Source organism: Lathyrus oleraceus, chromosome 5 (genome assembly GCF_024323335.1).
Source record: "Lathyrus oleraceus cultivar Zhongwan6 chromosome 5, CAAS_Psat_ZW6_1.0, whole genome shotgun sequence".
Classification (NCBI taxonomy): domain Eukaryota; kingdom Viridiplantae; phylum Streptophyta; class Magnoliopsida; order Fabales; family Fabaceae; genus Lathyrus; species Lathyrus oleraceus.
Genome location: NC_066583.1, coordinates 179,039,418 through 179,058,606, shown reverse-complemented (window position 1 = coordinate 179,058,606; position 19,189 = coordinate 179,039,418). Strand labels below are relative to the sequence as shown.

Here is a 19,189-nt window from a genome sequence, read left to right as displayed (position 1 = left end):
GCTCCACGTACTCCTCAACAAAATGGGGTTGTGGAGCGTAAAAATCGAATTTTGGAAGAATTGGGAAGAACAATGATCAATGAAAGTGGCTTACCAAAATATTTTTGGGCCGACGCCATTAGTACGGCTTGTTACGTTTTGAATAGGGTGCTCATTCGCCCCATTCTAAACAAAACCGTATGAACTTTTAAAAGGGCGAAAGCCAAATGTTTCTCACCTTCATGTCTTTGGTTGCAAATGTTTTGTGTTAAACAATGGAAAAGAAAACTTAGGGAAATTCGATTCTAAAGCCGACGAAGGTATCTTCCTCGGATACTCTCAATCTAGCAAAGCATATAGAATTTACAACAAGCGATTACTTACAGTAGAAGAGTCTGTGCATGTTACCTTTGATGAATCCAATCCGAGAAACGTCGGAAAGGATAGTGTTTTTCATGGTGCAGGTACATCTACCAAAGACATACTCAATGATGGCGAGCCGGGGATTGATCAACCCGACACAATCAAAATTGAGGAGGACAAAGATGTACACCATGATGAAACAGAAGTAGATCATCCGCCTTCAAACGATGATCTTCCTCAAGCTTGGAAGTCTTCCAAAGACCATCCAATCGACAACATTATCGGAGATATCTCAAAGGGTGTAACAACTCGGTCTAAGATGAGTAATTTCTGTTATCACTTCGCTTTCGTTTCGCAGATGGAACCTAAAAACCCTAAAGAAGCCCTACTCGATGAACACTGGTTTTTATCAATGCAGGAGGAACTTAATCAGTTCACCAGAAATGAGGTTTGGGACCTTGTCCCTCCTCCGCGAGATCATCGAGTAATCGGCACCCGATGGGTGTTTAGGAACAAGCTGGACGAAACGGGGTAATAACCCGTAATAAGGCGCGTTTAGTCGCGCAAGGGTATAACCAAGAGGAAGGCATCGACTATGAGGAAACTTATGCGCCGGTTGCCCGACTCGAGGCTATACGCCTTCTCCTTGCCTTCGCTTGTGCAAAGGATTTTAAGCTATTCCAAATGGATGTTAAGAGCGCTTTCCTTAACGGTCACATTAATGAAGAAGTTTATGTCGCACAACCTCCGGGTTTCGAATCCCATGAGCATCCTGATCATGTTTATAAACTAAAAAGGGCCTTGTATGGTCTCAAACAAGCTCCTAGAGCTTGGTATGAGAGACTAAGCAAGTTCCTACTAGATCAAGGTTACTCAAGAGGAAAGGTTGACACAACCCTCTTCATTAAACGTCAAGGAAAGCACTTGATACTAGTGCAAATTTATGTGGATGATATCATTTTTGGATCTACTAACATGAAACTTGTGAGAGAGTTTTCTGACCTTATGCAGGGTGAGTTCGAGATGAGTATGATGGGGGAGCTCACATACTTCCTCGGTCTACAAATCAAACAGCTCAAAGAAGGAACCTTCGTGAGCCAGACAAAGTATTGTTTGGACCTTATCAAGAGATTTGACATGGCAAAAGCTAAAGCCATAGACACCCCCATGCCTACGTGTACCAACTTGAACAAAGACGAAGACGGTAAGGAAGTAGATGTAAAACGGTATAGAGGTATGATTGGTTCACTCCTTTATCTTACTGCTTCTCGTCCCGATATTATGTTTAGTGTTTGCATGTGTGCAAGATACCAATCATGTCCCAAGGAATCCCATTTAAAAGCCGTTAAACGGATACTTCGATATTTATCTGGTACTCCGAAGTACGGACTATGGTATTCCAAAGGTAATGATTGTTCTTTGGTAGGTTTTTCCGATTCCGACTTTGCCGGTTGCAAATCGGATAGGAAAAGCACAAGTGGCACTTGTCATCTATTTTCAAACTCTTTGGTTAGTTGGCATAGCAAGAAACAAGTTTCTGTCGCTTTGTCAACCGCCGAAGCTGAATACGTTGCAGCCGGTAGTTGCTGTGCCCAAATCTTATGGATTAAGCAACAACTATTGGATTTTAACTTAAAACTGGAACGTATTCCCATATTTTGTGACAACACGAGTGCTATTAACCTAACCAAAAATCCTGTGCTACACTCTCGCACTAAGCATATCGAAATTCGACACCACTTTCTTCGGGATCATGTAGAGAAAGGTGACATCGTGTTTGAACACGTAAACACTGAAAATCAACTAGCGGACATTTTCACTAAGCCGCTAGCAAATGAACCTTTCTTTCATATTCGCCGAGAACTTGGCATCCTCGATATTTCGGAACGGGCAGTCTAAACTGCTGTTTACATTCTCACATCTTAAGCCTTAATACTGTACTTCTAACAAATCTCTGTTGTTGCAAGCACATGTCTAATGTTCACTAAGTCACTGTGGTATTAAGGTGATATCGTTCCTTTCTCTATATCTCTGCTAAAGCTCATGACTTCAAAATTTCATCTCAAAATGATGTGGTTTATATATATATTCCCTTAATATATCCATTTGGTTGTGTATTGCTGTATATACTGTTGCTTATGCATCAAACTAGTCATTGCATGTGGTAAACAGTGGAAAATGAAAACTTGTACAGTATGAGTCGACCGCACCAGGGTTATGGTCGACGCATGAAAATTAATTTCTGCATATTTTCAAAAATCAAACAGTATGCGTCGACGCATACAGGGGTATGGTCGACGCATCGCTCGAAAATTCCGTTTTTCTGCAGAAAAATTTGAATCATCACTCATGCATTTCTACTCCGGTTGTGCGAGAACTTTCGGGGACACAAACTCTCCTCCAAAGTTGGCTCTGCTAAGGTATCAGTTAAATCAAACTTTTGGAATAGATATTTTGATTTGTCTGTGGATGATGCTGGAAACCCCCTGCCTGAGGTGACTGATTCTCACCACATTGATGGCTATGAGTTTAAGACTGCATTAAATGACATGTTGGAAGAGCCATATCCTGACGAGTTTGTGCAGAGTGACCTGTTCCCACGAACCGTCACTGCAGGCAAACTGGGCGCCGGGGAAAGGATTCTCCACTGGATTGTCTCACGCATCCTGCGGCCCAAGAAGGGCGGTCTCTCTAGAGTCGAACAGCCCGAAGTTCATTTGCTTTACATTCTGAAAAATAAGATAAAAATTAACTGGCCATACTACATTGCCAGTAGAATGTATGGCCTTCGGGATTCCGGACGAGGAACCGCTCTTACCTACGGATCCTTCATCCAAGAAGTCCTCACATCTGCCAATGTTAGTCATCCATCCTTCGCGCTCAAATCAATCTCACCTGACAAAGAGTTTAGCACAAAAACCATGTCTATGATGGGCTATCTATGGTGCAAGGAGCAGAAGAAATACAAGTTTGTTAGAAGAGGATATGTTTCTCCAAGGGTTGATAGTGATGAAAGTGAAGAACAAGATGATGAAGTGGAAAGAGAACAAGAAGACGAAGAAGAGGAAGAAGAAATAAGGCACAATGATGCTTACATTGGTGGAGACGCAAGTCCTTCACCAGTTGGCTTGCATGATCACTCCGACTCTGCTTGGGTTCAGCAGCCGGATACATATGAAGAAGATGCTCCAAAATGGGGTGGCTGGGGTGAATGGCAACATTCAGGTTGGACAACACAACGTGAATTTTACCAGCCATATCACCAGGTTGAGGAAGAACTTCCTCCATCCCCTCCACATCAAGCTGATTCTTCAGAGCTGTTGGAGATGATGCAAAGCATGCAACTTGCCCAACAAACATTCATGCAATCCCAAGATGACCGACTTGCTCAAATCAACAGTCAACTTCAAACCCAAAATGAGCGGCTCGAAAATCTCTCCACAAGCTTAAATGAACGATATGCAGATTTGGATCGGCAAGTCACCGGGAGTCTTAGGCATCTGGAAGGTGTCACCGATTACCTAGAAACTCTGGCTGACCCCAGCAGAAATCCAGGCGTATGCTACCATCCTAGACACCGTCACTTAAGACAATAGCCACTCATATGCACTTTACATCTTGCTTGTTGTTTTTGCATGTATCTTGTTGTTGTTTTGCCTGTCTATGCACCACAACTTCTTTATGTATTTTCTCATTCTTAATTAATGACTACTGCTAAGAAATGATATTTGTGTGATATTATTTCGTTGGTATCTACTACTACTGCCTGTGAATTTATCGTTGCAACCTTGAATAGTTACTCTGTCTCTCTTTTTGATGTTGTCAAAGGGGGAGAAAAATGCTGACATTGCTGACAAACTAACAGTCTGACAAACTGCAAATGGCCTTAGATTACAAAAGAAAGGGGGAGTGTGCAAAATGTGTTAATACTGCATGATGTTCGTCACGCTGAGTTATACGGGTTGTCATCATCAAAAAGGGGGAGTATGTAAAGACAAAGTCTCATACAACATACGATGTCAAGTTTCGATGATGACAAAAGACCACCATGCAAGTCTACGAACAAATGCATCACATTACCCACCATATCCTTTTTCACGTTATCCTAAAGCTACTATAATCTTTAAAGACATATAAACAAAGCGTGATCATGACCAAATATGTGAAAATCACTAACCACAGCTTTTTTGCAGATTTAAAGGCTTTGAGTCGACCATAGGGGTCAGCTCAAAGCTCACGGGTCGGCGCAAAGGCTCTAGGCAAACTGGGAGGAAGTCAGCGCAAGAACCCTTTGCGTCGACGCATAGGGTCGACGCTTAACTCACGGGTCGGCGCAAAAATCCCTTGCGTCGACGCATGCAGTCAGCGCGTACCCCACGGGTCAGCGTGCGCTGACCCTATGGTCGACCGCTCGCGCGCAAACTCAGTTTTTTGAGTTATTTCAAAGTTTAAATTTCTGTTCTGTCTGTTTGGTTTTGTCTGCTACTATAAATAGAAGTAAAAACACTTCTATTAACTAACATTTGAATTTTTGAGTACAAGTGTTCAAGGAAACAAGAAAGAGTGAAATAGTTGTCAAAGATTCATCATCTTCATCTTCAACAGTCCAAAATTCATCAACTGCACACAATAACTTTTGATGCGATTTGTGACAGTTTGAAGGTGATAAGGTTCGAGGTAGCGATTGAAGAATCGGGTTCGAGTTGAAGTCTTGACAGGTTCTTTCTTGAATAAAACCATTAGGGTTTTATCCTCCAATACCGGTTTGCGTTTGGGGGTTTTTGGACGGATTGCTTCCTTATCATTCAGCTGAGCGAAGGTAACTGATAAGAGAGAGTCTTCATCAGTTTAGTAGCGGAGTCGGTGATTGAGCAGTGAAGAATCCGGGTTTGATTGTTCTTGTTCGTGATCAGCCGGGCCAAGGGATTGAAGAACGGAAGGTTCATCAACGAGCGGCAGGAAACGGAGGTCAAACATCAACAATCAAAGGTCTTGATTCATCTTGAATCAAGGGGAAAGGAGAAGAAGTATCATTCAACATATTGCGAAATTCTGTTGTTTACATACTCTGCACTCCTTGTAAAAACGATTAAACATCACAGGTTATATCTATTGATCAGCTCAATTCTATTTTTAGAATTGAGGGCAGACGTACCCCGAAGCGAGGACGGCGGGGGAACTGCCTCATCAAATCTCTGTCTTCTTTAAATTTTCTGCACAAGTTAATTTTCAGCTTAAAATTTAAGTGATTTTAGTTTAAGCAATTTTCTGACAAACATTGATTTAAGTTGAGAAAGTGTTGCAAACTGTTGTTGGAATACTAAGTACAATAACATATTGTACTAGGATAAATCGAAACACTTACTCAACTCAAAAATCACTCGGAGTGTTTGTGCACACCAAGTGTTTGCAAAATTGCCTAAGCTAAAGTTGCCTTAAGTTTGCATTGTGTTTCAATTTGGTATTTTGACTCATTGGAACTAGGCTTGCAAATAAGTGAACTATATAATTGATTGTGCTTTGTGTGTAGTGAATTGTATCTCTTTTAATCCAATATCCATTAGCTTAACGCATATCCGGTTTTCCAATAACGGTTCGTTTTAGACTAATTTTCCTCGGCCGCTTCCGCATCTAAAAACAATTTTAAAACCAATTTTTCTTTTAAATTGGTAGCGCCGACTAAAGTTTTTAATTGGGATCTATTCAACCCCCCCTTCTAGATCCGTGCCATAGTCTAACATCATTAACTATAGCCAGTTGGTTTCTCACACCAAGCTTTAATCTAGAGGTCATCTCAGGTTAGGACAGAGGCAAGAGAAGGAGCTTTTGAAAAACCATATCAAGGTTTCACAACTGTGTCAACCAGGTTTGAGGGACAGGTTAAAACTAGAATGAGAAACTTAAATTGAGAAGGATTGGTTTAAATAGAAAAAAAATAGTTTGACAAAAGAGAAAAAATATTTACAACAACTAGATTTTGAAAAGACAAAACACATAAAATCTTTTGGAAAAACAACAAGCAAGATAAACAAGTACAAAGAAAAAGTAAGATATGACAAGGGAGAGAGACCATATAGAATATAAGGAGTAAAACATTACAACTCTACAAATTCTTCCTAAATAGCTTACACAGCTAGCATAGCAATTTTCAAACACGTGGATTTTTATAAAAAGTTATAAATAATCCTTATTCTTTTTCTGTGTCTCAGAGTCTGATGCTCTTTAGAGGCTACATATCATCAGAGTCTGTTCAAGACTTTTGATGAAGCTACTTCTTATTAGAATTAGTCTTTGACACTCCAAATTCAAAGTCAAGCTTTTAAAAATGAGATCAGAAACCCTTTCTTAGATAAGAATTGAGTCTTTCAAAGATAAAGAGTATAAAAAAGAAAAATAACTCATTAAAGAGTTTTCTTGAATAACAAGACTTTTCTAATCAAAACTTTTAAGCTCACAAAACTTGGTTCTGAACAAAGAATACGAACAAGGATAAAAAATATTTTTTCACTTGTTCTGAAAATTCTTATGCAAACATATTATTTAGGATAGTGATGCATCAAGGAGATAGATACATGGACTAAAGTAAATAATATCCCTTTCATAAAAGTTGTTTAAATAAAAAGAAAGAGAATAGACATACCTTGGATGTTGCTTCTGAACATCTTTTGGTTCCAACAATGTTCTTACTGATGTGAATCAGTCTTAAACATACTTGTTGTAGAACCATGTCCTCTCTCAACACAGTCTTGGAGAAGTACTAGTGACCATAGTACTCTTAATTCATTTTTTTCTCCAGACTTTGACTATCCTCCCTATTTCAGAGTTCGGATAATAAACTATGCTTTCCTCTTGAAGAAGATGTAGTCATCTGATGTCCAGTCAATAGGGAAAATGAACTACCTCAAGCATATCAGCAAACACAAATTCAGATTTTGGTACCCATGATCTTATGAGTCCTTTTATTGTTGCTACTTTAGGCCTTTTATCAATGAGGGCCCTTGCCATAGAGCAATGTCTAGCATTATTCCATATTTTCTTCTTAAAGAAACTATGTCATGAATAAGCTAACAATTGCTTCTGATCACTTCAGAAGCATGGATCCAAAAGTCTTGGGTGCTGAATTCCCTTGACTAATTGACTTTTGGATCATGGTGTCTGGTTTTATCAAAAACGCTAACTTTGAGATCTCAGGTTCTAACTTCTATAGAACTTTTGACCTTGAGGTCTCTGGTTCTATTTAAACCTTTTTCTTCTCTATTATTGATTCTGATGGGTTCATAACTTTGATCCCTTTAGTATCAGAAACCAATAAGTCATAAGCATGACTTAAAGAAGATGCTTCTAAAGGGTACTTTCATGTCAAGGTTCTGAAAACCACACATCTCATGAAAGTCCAAACCATATCTTTTGATCTTACTTACTCCATAGATCATGGGTGCAAGCAGAGTCTTGTTGAGATCTATTATTAAGAAATCTTTGAGAGCTATATCATGCTCGGGCAGCAGATAGATTTCTTTCTAATGTCTTAACTATTTCTTTAGAGGATTTCAATTCTTCTTCTAAGAAACTCAAGTTGTTTATAAACGACCTTCATGCACCTTGCCAAATCCTGACAAAGGCTCATTAAATCATGAATAAGATCATACCAATATAGGTTAGGGCATTCCATATCTTTCTTATCAGATTCAGAGCCAGAGCCTAACTTAGACTCTGAATAAGAGAGTGTAAGAGCCATCAGTGCATGATTGACTTCTTCAGCTTTTATGTCTGAATCTTTTTCATCAAGAAGTTCATCCCATGTTTCCATGAGATCTTTCTTGAACTTGCTATGAAACTTTCCTTCATAAGGCTTTCTTTAAATGATTTTTCTTTTAGAGATCAGGACAATCATTTTGGAAGTGATCAGGCTAGTTGCAATTGTAGCAGATCTGCTAATCAACTTCTCTATTCTTGGAACATAAGCCTTTGAAGTTAGAGCTTCTACCAGAGAGTCTCTTGTTACTCCTGGTAAGTTGTGGAAGTCTCTTGCAAAAGGAAGTCTATTTCCTCATCATCAGAATCCCCATTAGAATCTTCTCAATCAGAAGCTTCTTCCAGGGTTTTTTTTCCTGGATTTTGAGAGTCTATAAATTTGACCAGTCTTCCTTTTAAACAAGCAGATCAAGATTAAACATGATTCCTGCAACAAGCATATTTACCCCACGAGACAGTCTTAAGGATTAAGAAATCCTTTCATACTGACAAGGGAAATGACTCAAGGCATAAAAGGTTTCTTAATTTCCTCAACATGCACACTTGTCCCACGAGTCAGTCTTAATGATTAAAAATCCTTTCATACTCATAAAACAAGTGACCTAGAGAAGAAAAAAGTTTCTTAATCAACTTTAGCTCAACCTTATTTTCCTTATGTAGTTTCCATTTTGTAAAACCTGAAGGAAACTTCAATGAAAGTTGAGTCTCTACTTGAGTAGCTTTTTCTCACCGGATCTTTTCTGTTTCACTGTTAAGTGGAATGAGCAGAGTCCCGCTCTGATACCAACTGAAGGTGAGAAAAATACACAAGAAGGGGGGGATGAATTATGTATGACAAAAAAATATGTTTTCACTTATGATTCTGGAACATCAGATTTTGAACAACGTTTAGAGTCTGATACCAGAATAATTATCAAAAGTGAAAAGTTTACTTCTTTCTTATTCAACCCAGTGTCAGAACCTAAGGTTTCAAGCTCAGATTCTTATATGAGTAAGAGGGTGAATTAGACTTGAGTTTGACTTCATAGTTCATTTACGCAGCGGGAATATAAATCCAGAAGTAAATAAATAGACATACAATATATCATGGTTCCTCTTAAACAAAGATTAGTCCAATCCCCTTGCAGCACAAGGGCTTTTAACTATAATTAAATTGATTACAATTTCTTAAGTCAATAGGTCAAGACTTCCTGCTCAATCACAGCTAATCGAGACTTCCTTGCTCAAGCACCCAACGTGACACTTCCTACTCAATCAACCCTGATCCAGACTTCCTTGCCTAAACTCCCCATTCAGGACTTCCTTGCCTTAAGCTCGTGTTAAGAGCTTCCTGCTCTTCCTACAAGCACGAAACTTTAATACTCAAGCACCCAACTCAATACTTCCTTGCCTAAACACTTTATTCATGACTTTCCACCTTAAGCTCATGTTAAGGAGTTTTACTCAATCACATAGAAAGATACATGTTTCCTTAATTAATCAAATTAGGACTTTAATGCTCAAGCATTCAGCAAGAGACTTACTTTGATCTTAGCGGCTAGAGTCTTCAGACTCTCTTAACCATCAGAATTTGGTATAACCTTCTATTCGTGTGAGTGCTTCTGAATAAGTAGATACACAAAGGTTTACACTCTTGAGCAGATGTAAGTTGATTGCTCCTGCGTGTGGAAGAATGAAGTGGCCACTCTTCTTCTTTCCTTGCACAAATTTTCATCTTATTGTTTCTTTCAGTTCTGATGAACATATTCACATATTTTGTCTTCAGAATGTATGTGAATACGTTTCATCCCTGCTCTCACACACTTAACCCTTCTGGTTATATGTTCTATTTAGTGTGTGTTTCATAGATTTGTGTTTTATGATTAAAACACATCTCTCTCTCTCTCTCTCTCTCTCTCTCTCTCTCTCTCTCTCAACCAATACAATGAACTGGTATCACATCTTTGTGAACACAGTCACGTATTCTTCAAATCACATTCATCTTAGTCAAAACATAATCAAAGATATTGTTCCATGAACTTCACAAGTTTAAAACACTTTTGAATGTTTTCAATCTTCATTTATAAATAGATTCTAGAATAGATCCATTGAAGATTGAAACTACCATAATACATATGGTCGTTGAAGCTACCATGGTACAACTATCCGTTAAAGGTCTTTAGATGTTGGACAATAGAGTGATTCAAAACTCAGCTAGCATAAATACGTTGGGAGAAGAGAGTGGAGTTCAAATAGTTGGAGAAACAAGATCCGGAAAACATATATTTATGCTTATTAGATATAAAGTATTGTATCGTTGCCACGTGATTTTCTATGGATAACTTCAGATTTGAAATCTTCTTGTAGACATTTGTTGAAGCTTGTTCAGTGTCGTTGTTATCCTCATACTTTACTTCTTGATTCAAAGGATTTTTATAGAATTAGTTAAAGCTTGATCAGAAGTTGAAGTATGTCTTTAGAACCTGGTTGGAGTGAGACTTCAAAGTCTAGTAGTTCATAGGTTTTGAGCTTGTCTTCATTAGAGTCTTGATCAGAACTAGTCTGGATAAACACTTGTAGAGTTGATGACTTGATATATACAAATTCCTTTTAAGTAGAACCTTCAGAAGTGTTGGTAAAGCACATTTAGAAGTTGCAGGGTCATTACTTGTGACAGTGACTGCTTGCTTCAAAAGATTCCCGTCTTCAGAGTTTTAATGATCTTTGGATTCCATGATAAGCTCATCTTCAGCATCTGGAAGACTTGGATAGACTCATCAGAGTTTGGAAGATTGGTTATGATACTTCAGATTCAGAATAATTTTGCTTCCATTAATGGTTCTTCTGAGTGATTAACTTGATTAATATCAAGGTTAATGTCTTTTGATTCTACACAATGGGATATGTGTGTGTATGTCTATATAGGTAAATTATATTTCTTATATATACATTAATTGATAGGGAAATTTTGTTTGTAATTATTGCAACAAAGATTTGACGGGTAGAAGAAAAGATGGAATTAAACATTTGAGTAGACACTTTGAAGCTTGGAAAAGAATGCTATATAAAGATATAAGACAATCAATCTTGCTGAGAGCACATAAGAAGGTAGATGGATCATCTAGTTATCTGAGTAAGTACCATTTTGAAAAGAGGAAAATTTATTTTTCTACTAGGATTTAGTAGCATTAGATACGTCATACGTGTATGGAATTTACTCTAATATAAAAAAGAAGATATATATCATGCTCAAAGAAAATAAATGTATATTTTCAAAGCAAAACAATTGTATATTCTCAAAGACTCAAACCAAAATCTCTTTACCTGGGTTAGGTTATGCTTCAAAAACTAGATTGGAAAAAGTAAATTTGAAATATGACGGCAATAGAACAGACAAGGGGAAGAAACCGCAGAGAAAATACATTTTTTTAAGAATCATATAGGTTTAGATTTTAGTATTTATAACAAAATTTAGATTTTAATATATCAATTATAATTATAATACTAAATAAAATTATAAATATAAATACTTGCGGGTTGGGTACTTGAGTGTTCGTACCCACACCTATACCCATTTAAATTTGTAGATAATTGGCCAAGTTTGTGCCCATACCCAAAAATAAGGGTATTTACCTTACCCATTGCAGGTGATTTTTGCGGGTGCCTAATGAGATTGGGTTCAATTGTCATCCCTAGTGTGCACATAGACACTTAGTTGATTCTCTATATGGTAAACCACAATCTTGTCCCTAAAAATCATAATTTGTGAAAATTGTCAAAAGTTAATGTGGTCATGACCTGGTCATTGTCCAATAGAGTTGAGATAAAGTGGGTCACTGTAGTGATCCATCACACGATGGTGAGCAAAAGAAATTGAATGGTGTGAATACCATATGGTCACTTGGTATAGAAAGTCTTGAAGCATGTTGGCTTCGATGTTAAGGACGAGGACTTCGAAGATAACTCGGTTGGGATAGGAAATGATGTGGTAGGGCTAATAATTAATAATGAAGTACCACCTTTTTTACAATGCCAAAGGGGAAAGAAGTATACTCTTAGAGAGAGTATGATATACTCTTTATATTTGTTAAGGGGAGTTCAACCACTATAATCTATCACATGTGTTTTTCTTGTTTGTCGTCATTAAAATGAAGGATAATATGGATCTATGTGTTTTCGTGTATAATGATTGTAGTAATTTGTTGACTTATTTGGTTTTGATGATAACGCGGTAAGGTGAAGTCGTCATAAAATGTAATAACCTTATTGTGATGCTTGAAGTGGTCCCATAATCGGTTACACTAGTGTCATAATTGATTAGAAGATAATTTTAACTATATAATCCATTGAATAAACATCAAAATTAATTAATAATGATGGATTTTGCATGTGGCTAAAAGTCAATTTTTTAATTAAAAGAAAAGTTACAAACAAAAAAAAAGTTAGAATCTCAATAAAAAAAATTTAAATACAAGCTTTTTTTTACTAACTTTTCTTAAAACTATTTTTTTGAAAAATGATGTTTTTATATACAGAAAACGTGATTTGATTTTGGTAAACAAACACATAAATAGATTTATTTATCATCAAATTTAACTTTTTTAAATTATTAAAAATTAAATTTCTTTTACAATATCAATTTTAAGCAAGTTAAAAAATGTATGAAATAGAATAAAAAACCCAAATCTTAAATTTGTAATTCTTTTTTCTTATTTGAACAAAGCATTAAACTTGTAAATAAATATCCAATAAAGAGCAAAAAAAATTACTACTGAGAATGCAAAAAAAAAATTGTTCCTATACCACCTTTCTTCAACACTGGATTTTAATCTCTAACCTCATCGACTGAAAAACAAACCTCCTCCGATGGTGGAAACAACCATCAATATCTCATGGTTGTGTCTTTTAGATCAAAATCAACCACAATCCAAACCTGATTTAACACAAAAACCAATTCAAAAATCACAAATCTTTTGTTGAGGCCCTAAACAACATTTGTGATATACCTTTGAGCCAACTATCGAAATGTGATAGATTGGAAATTTCAATCCCAGAAGAAGATGAAGAATATCTGGAAGGATTAGCACACTCCCTTACTAGACTAGCTCTTAACAAGATTATTAAAAACAATAACCCATATGTGGTTTTGATTGCTGAACCATGGATGGATGATAGCTTTCTTCCTGCAAGATGGCTCCAAATGTTAGGCCTTAAGCTTAAGAATGATAGAAGCACTAGACTACCTAACATATGGTGCATTTGTAAGGTTCACTTAAACCTTGTTGTTATGTACTCTGACGATCAATGTATTCTATTCTCTATAATGGACAATAGTATAGTATAAGGAATTATTGTCATATATGCTTCAACATGTTACACTAAAAGAAGATAGTTGTGGAATAATCTTAATGTCCTTCAAACTATGTATCAACTTCCTTGATGTTTCTTTGGTGACTTTAACACCATCTTAGGAACTCGTGAATATAGAGGATCGCACAATCCTTCTAGGCTCCCTATTGAAGAGTTTCAAAGTTGGGAAGATGATGGAAACTTGGTTCATTTACCAACTAGAGGTATTTTTTACACATGGGCTAATGGGAGAAGTGGCTCAGAATTCACTCGGAAAAGATTGGACAAAGTTGTGGTAAACCATTTGTGGCTAGATTTGTGCTCAAATGTCTCTTGTATTACTTTGTTTAGAACCAGGTCTGACCAATTCCCTCTTCTTCTAGATTTTTCTCATCAAGATGCAAGCTTCAAAATCCCAATTTAAATTCATGAGAATGTGGACGCTCCATGACAACCGCGCGACAAACTCGGAAAAGTATTGTGTTTTTTATTTGATTTACATGCATATTAGGTAGTGTTATGTCATTTTTACAATACTATGCCGGTAGTGTGTTCATGTTTCAGGTATTAAGTGGTTAGAGGCTTTCGTGCAAAGAAACGGTGATAATAGCAAAAGCAGGGGAAAATTACATGTGTCATACTATCATGACGACCTCCCCAGAGTCATGACGGTCGTCACCCTCTCAAGTGATCAATCCGTCATGAAAAAGTCAATAAAAATGAAGAATTTAAACTAGAGGTGGATAATTGGCAGGTCATCAGGATGCTGACAACCGTAAGCTAAATTCAAAAGGATGACGGACAGGTCATCGGCCTCATGATGCTCGTCTTCATTCCCAACTTCATGATAGACAATCTGTCACCAGCATAACGCCCGTCATACTAGGTCAGCCTTGATTTTTCACGCTCTTCAAGGAAATTCGTTGTTGCACTTTCTCCCATTATCTCCATTACCTGTACACGATTTCATTAGTTACCCATGCAACTTTAACACTATAAATAGTCCCTTTTAGGATAGTTTTAGGAATCCAAACTTATTATAAGAATCAGAATTTATTTTGAACAGAAAAATCACTTATTATAAAAGCAATTATTCTCTCACATTGAGGAATATTGCACCTTTTAGATTTAAATATTGCAGTTGCTACTTAATTTTAATTCTTTCGGAATTTTATTATCATCATTTGTTCTTCTGCATTTTTATTGGATAATGTCTCTAATTAAAGCAGTTTCTTATTGTATTCAAAGTTTATTCATTCTAGGTTACTTACTTTCCCTTTCTTTATTTTAATAACTTTACTATACGTATGCATTTGTTTATTATTCTTTTTGCAAGTATGAACCATAGTATTACATACTATATGTCTTACGTTTTTAACATGTCCAGTTAAATCTATTGAGTTCGGAATATGAGGACCTGCATACCTACGGTTCTCTATTTAGTTGTAAGTTTTATAAATATAACAGGAATTATTTTACATCTGAATTTTTTGGTTTTTACGATAAAAATTTACAGTAAAAGCTGAAACAATGCGATATTGGTTTCTCCTTGAAAGAGGAGAAGTTGTATCGGTATGAAAGTTTAAAATTTCTACTAAAAATAACTTTTCAAATAAATATTGATTAATTTCCAAAAAGGATTTCCATGTTGAAATGCGTACTCGCGAAAGCGGTCGAATAGATTATAGATTCGAAATCTGGTATCTTACACGCAAAAGTGAGATGTACATTTAGTTTAATTCTTTTGGGCAAGAAAAGACTTTCATGTTATAATTATAAAACACAAAGTAACGAGTACAATAGGTACATGCGAATTTCATTTTGGTCTCTCGTTCTTATTAATTTCAAAAATAACTTAATTTCCCCTTTTTACAAACAAAAATACTTTCTCATCGCCTTAGATACATAAAGTGATACTAATAGATAACGTTAATTGACATTGGTCTATGTGGGTTCGATATTTTTTATACTATAATCGATATTTTCGTGCACTTGCGGACCTATCAAGTTTTTGGCGCCGTCGCCGGAGACCAATCTAGTTAATATCGTAACTCCATTGTTGCACCGTTTAGACTAAGGCATTTTATTTTATTTATTTACTCAGTTGTATGCCAAGTACCCACAACTCTGGGGATGAATTAGAGCAACTGATAGACAAAATCGAGTGTTTTCTTCACATTAGCCACCGTTTAGAACAACTTCACGCTCAGTTCAATATCCCAATAGCTGCGAAAAATGATAAACATTCTCTTAAGGACTTTTTAATCCCATCTCATGATGATCCACGCTCGAGTATTATTAACCTTGCGATCCAAGCTAACAACTTTGAGCTGAAACCCTCTCTGCTGCAAATTGTGCAACAGAACCAATTCTCTGGTAGCCCAATGGAGGACCATAATTTGCACATTTATGTGTTTATACAGTATGTTGACACATTGGAAAGTAATGGTATCAATTCATAAGCCATTAGACTGCGCCTTTTCCTTTTTCGCTGAGGGATAAAGCCCGAGCTTGGTTATAGTCCCTATCGTCGAACTCCATCATTACATGGAATAAGCTTAAAAAGGAGTTCTTAGCTAGATATTTCCCATCGAGAAACATGAAAGTGTTAAGAAACCAGATAACCTGTTTTAGACAGGACGACAGTGAATCCCTTTTTGAGGCCTGAGAGAGATATAAGGACATGATGAGACTCTGCCCGCATCATGGTTTAGAAAAGTGGTTGATAATCCATACTTTCTAAAATGGTTTCCTCTATAAACAAGGATGATTGTTAATGTTGCGACAGGAGGAGCTTTGATTAATAAGCCCATTCCAAGAATCCTACCAACTCATAGAGAATATGGCCCATAACCATTATCAATGGGGGAAGCTGGCATGCTCTCGTTGAAAAGACATAGCCTAAAGGTGGTATGTATAAGGTGAGTAGTTTTGATCACATGAATGTTAAAGTAGATGCTCTCATTCAAAATATCGATAACTTGACCATTACCCCTGCAACTACCATAGTTGATGTGACTCCCAAGTGTAAAATTTGTGGAGATCAAGGACATGTCACTACTGACTGTCAGTTATTATCCGATCATTCCCCTGACTAGGTTAATTATATGCAAGGGAATCCCTATTCGAATACGTATAATCATGGATGATAAATCATCCAAATCTCTCCTACAAGAATGATAATACTCTATTTACACCTAGCCTTGCACCTCCTCTTCCACCTGGTTTAAAAACCATAAAGGAGCTCATGTTGCTCCTCCTACACCCAAAAAGTCTAATTTGGAACTGATGATGGAAAACTTCATCATGTCTCAAACTCAGCAGAATAAAGAATTCATGAACCAAAATGTTCATACAAATGAGTTGATTAAGCAGTTAGCCAATAAGGTAGATGATATGGCCTTTCATAACAAAATGCTTGAGACTCAAATCTCGCAAGTAGCCCAGTAACAAGCATCCACTGCTGCCCCCACTAGAATATTTCCTGGCCAGCCACAACCTAATCCTGTGGTACAAGCTAATGCCATCACACTGTGAAGTGGGACAGAGTTAGATGGCCTCGAGGATAATAAAATTAGAGATCAAACTATAGGAAAGAGTTTAGATAAGGACCCTGGAATGGTGAGTGACAAAGGCCCTAAGAGAGAACCAGTAGTTGATAACGGGCAGGCACCCAAAGCAAATGAGGTAGCTGAGAAGGAACAACCATATGTACCTCTTCCTCCTTATAAGTCATTCGTTCCTTACCGTTAAAGACTTGCTAATTCTAAGACCGAGGGATATTTTAAGAAGTTTATGGAGCTACTGAAAATGAACCACATCAATATTCCTTTTTCGGATGCAATAACCCAAATGTCTTCGTATGCTAAGTTCCTTAAAGAGATTTTAACTAATCAAAGGAAACTCGATGAAGACGGTATGGTGGCGCTCACTAAAAAGTACAACACAATTATACAGAATAAGATGGCACTTAAACTGAAGGATCCATGGAGCTTTTCGACCCCTGTGTTATCTACAAGTTCTTCATTGACAAAGCCTTATGTGATTTAGGAGCTAGTGTTAGCTTGATGCCTCTCTTGATCTACGAGAGGTTGAATTTAGGTGATTTGAAACCCGCAAAAATATTTATTCAGTTGGTTGGTCGATTAGTAAACTACCCAGTAGGAATAGCGAAAGACATCCTAGTAAGAATCGGCCAGTTGTATATTCCTACATATTTTGTAGTGATAGACATTAAAGAGGACTCCAATATCCCGATCTTGTCAAGTAGACATTTCTTAGCTACAATCAGTGTTATAATAGATGTAAAGAGAAGAAAGCTTACATTCGAGGTTGGTCAGGAGAAGATTGAGTTTATATTGTCCCAGTTTATAAAAGCCTTTTCTATTGATGATATGTGCTTCTTTATGGATATAATTGATGAGTGTTTAAAAGAGTTGTCGTTAGAGGCACCACCCACTTAAGAGTTGGTTGCGCCTCCGACATAGGAAGTAAAGGAAGATGAGGCTGAGTATCATTTAGGTGAAGGTTAAGAAGCATATCTCGCCCTTACTTGCGATCTGATGCCTGGCGCAGAACATCCAAAAGTTGAGCTTAAGGAGCTACCTGAAAACCTTAGATATGAATATCTAGATAGCGAGCTTAACCGACATGTCATTGTTAATGTTGACCTAGGTAGAGAAGAAACTGAAAAACTCATTGTTGTGTTAACCTCAAACTTAAGGCATTAGGATACACCATAAATGACCTGAAGGGAATTAGACCATCTATGTGTATGCACCAGATTATACTTGAAGAGGATTACAAGACCTCAAGAGAGAACCAGAGAAGGATGAATCCCAATATAAGTGAGGTGGTCAAGAAAGAAGTACTAAAGCTTATTGACACCGGAATAATCTATCAAATCTCAGACAGTAAGTGGGTTAGTCTGGTACACGTGGTACCAAAGAAAGGTGGGATGACAGTGGTGAAGAATGAGAAAAGATATTCTTTGTCGACACGTACAGTAACAGGGTGGAGAATGTGTATTGGTTATATAAAATTGAACAAAGCCACTAAGAAAGGCCACTTCCCCTCTTGTTTATTGATCAGATGCTTGATTGCTTAGCTAAACACTCGCATTTATGTTGCTTGGATAGGTACTCAAGATTCTTCCAAATCCCGATTCACCTGAGCTACCAAGAAAAGACTACTTTCACATGCCCCTATGATACCATCGTTTACCGGTGAATTCCACTTGGCATGTGTAACGCTCCAATCACGTTTTAGAGGTGTGTGATCGCCATCTTTTTGGACTTCATAGAGGATATAATGGAAGTATTCATGGATGACTTTTCTGTATGTGGGTCAAGTTTTGAGAGTTGTTTAGCTAATCTATAGAAGGTACTTGAAAGGTGTGTGAAGGTGAACCTAGTCTTAAATTAGGAGAAATGCCACTTCATGGTGAAGGAAGGCAAGGTCCTCGGACACCCAGTGTCCGCTAGAGGAATAGAGGTTGATATAGCTAAGATTGAGGTTATTGAGAACTTGCAACCTCCAAAAACTATGAGAGAAGTCCGGAGTTTTCTTGTATATGTTGGTTTCTACTAAAGATTCATAAAAGTATTCTCTACGATAACCAAGCCCCTGGCTAGTCTTTTGATAAAGGATGATGAGTTCATTTTCAATGAAGGACTCCATGAGTCCTTCCAGCTGCTAAAAAAAAAATTGATCTCCACTCCTATAATGCAACCTCTAGATCGGAGTCAACCCTTTCAGATCATGTGTG

At 37.1% G+C, this 19,189-nt stretch overlaps 1 protein-coding gene and 1 non-coding gene across 2 annotated transcripts; one reads left to right on the top strand and one right to left on the bottom strand.

Annotated features, from left to right (window-relative positions):
- Positions 1–16,027: 16,027 nt before the first annotated feature.
- Positions 16,028–16,134, bottom strand: LOC127090115 (small nucleolar RNA R71). Its single transcript, XR_007791647.1, has one exon. It is a non-coding gene; the product is annotated as a small nucleolar RNA R71 (small nucleolar RNA).
- Positions 16,135–17,408: 1,274 nt separating this feature from the next.
- Positions 17,409–17,885, top strand: LOC127079565 (uncharacterized). The gene has a single exon (XM_051019950.1). It carries the CDS (start codon positions 17,409–17,411, stop codon positions 17,883–17,885), a length of 477 nt encoding a protein of 158 aa, XP_050875907.1.
- Positions 17,886–19,189: the final 1,304 nt, after the last annotated feature.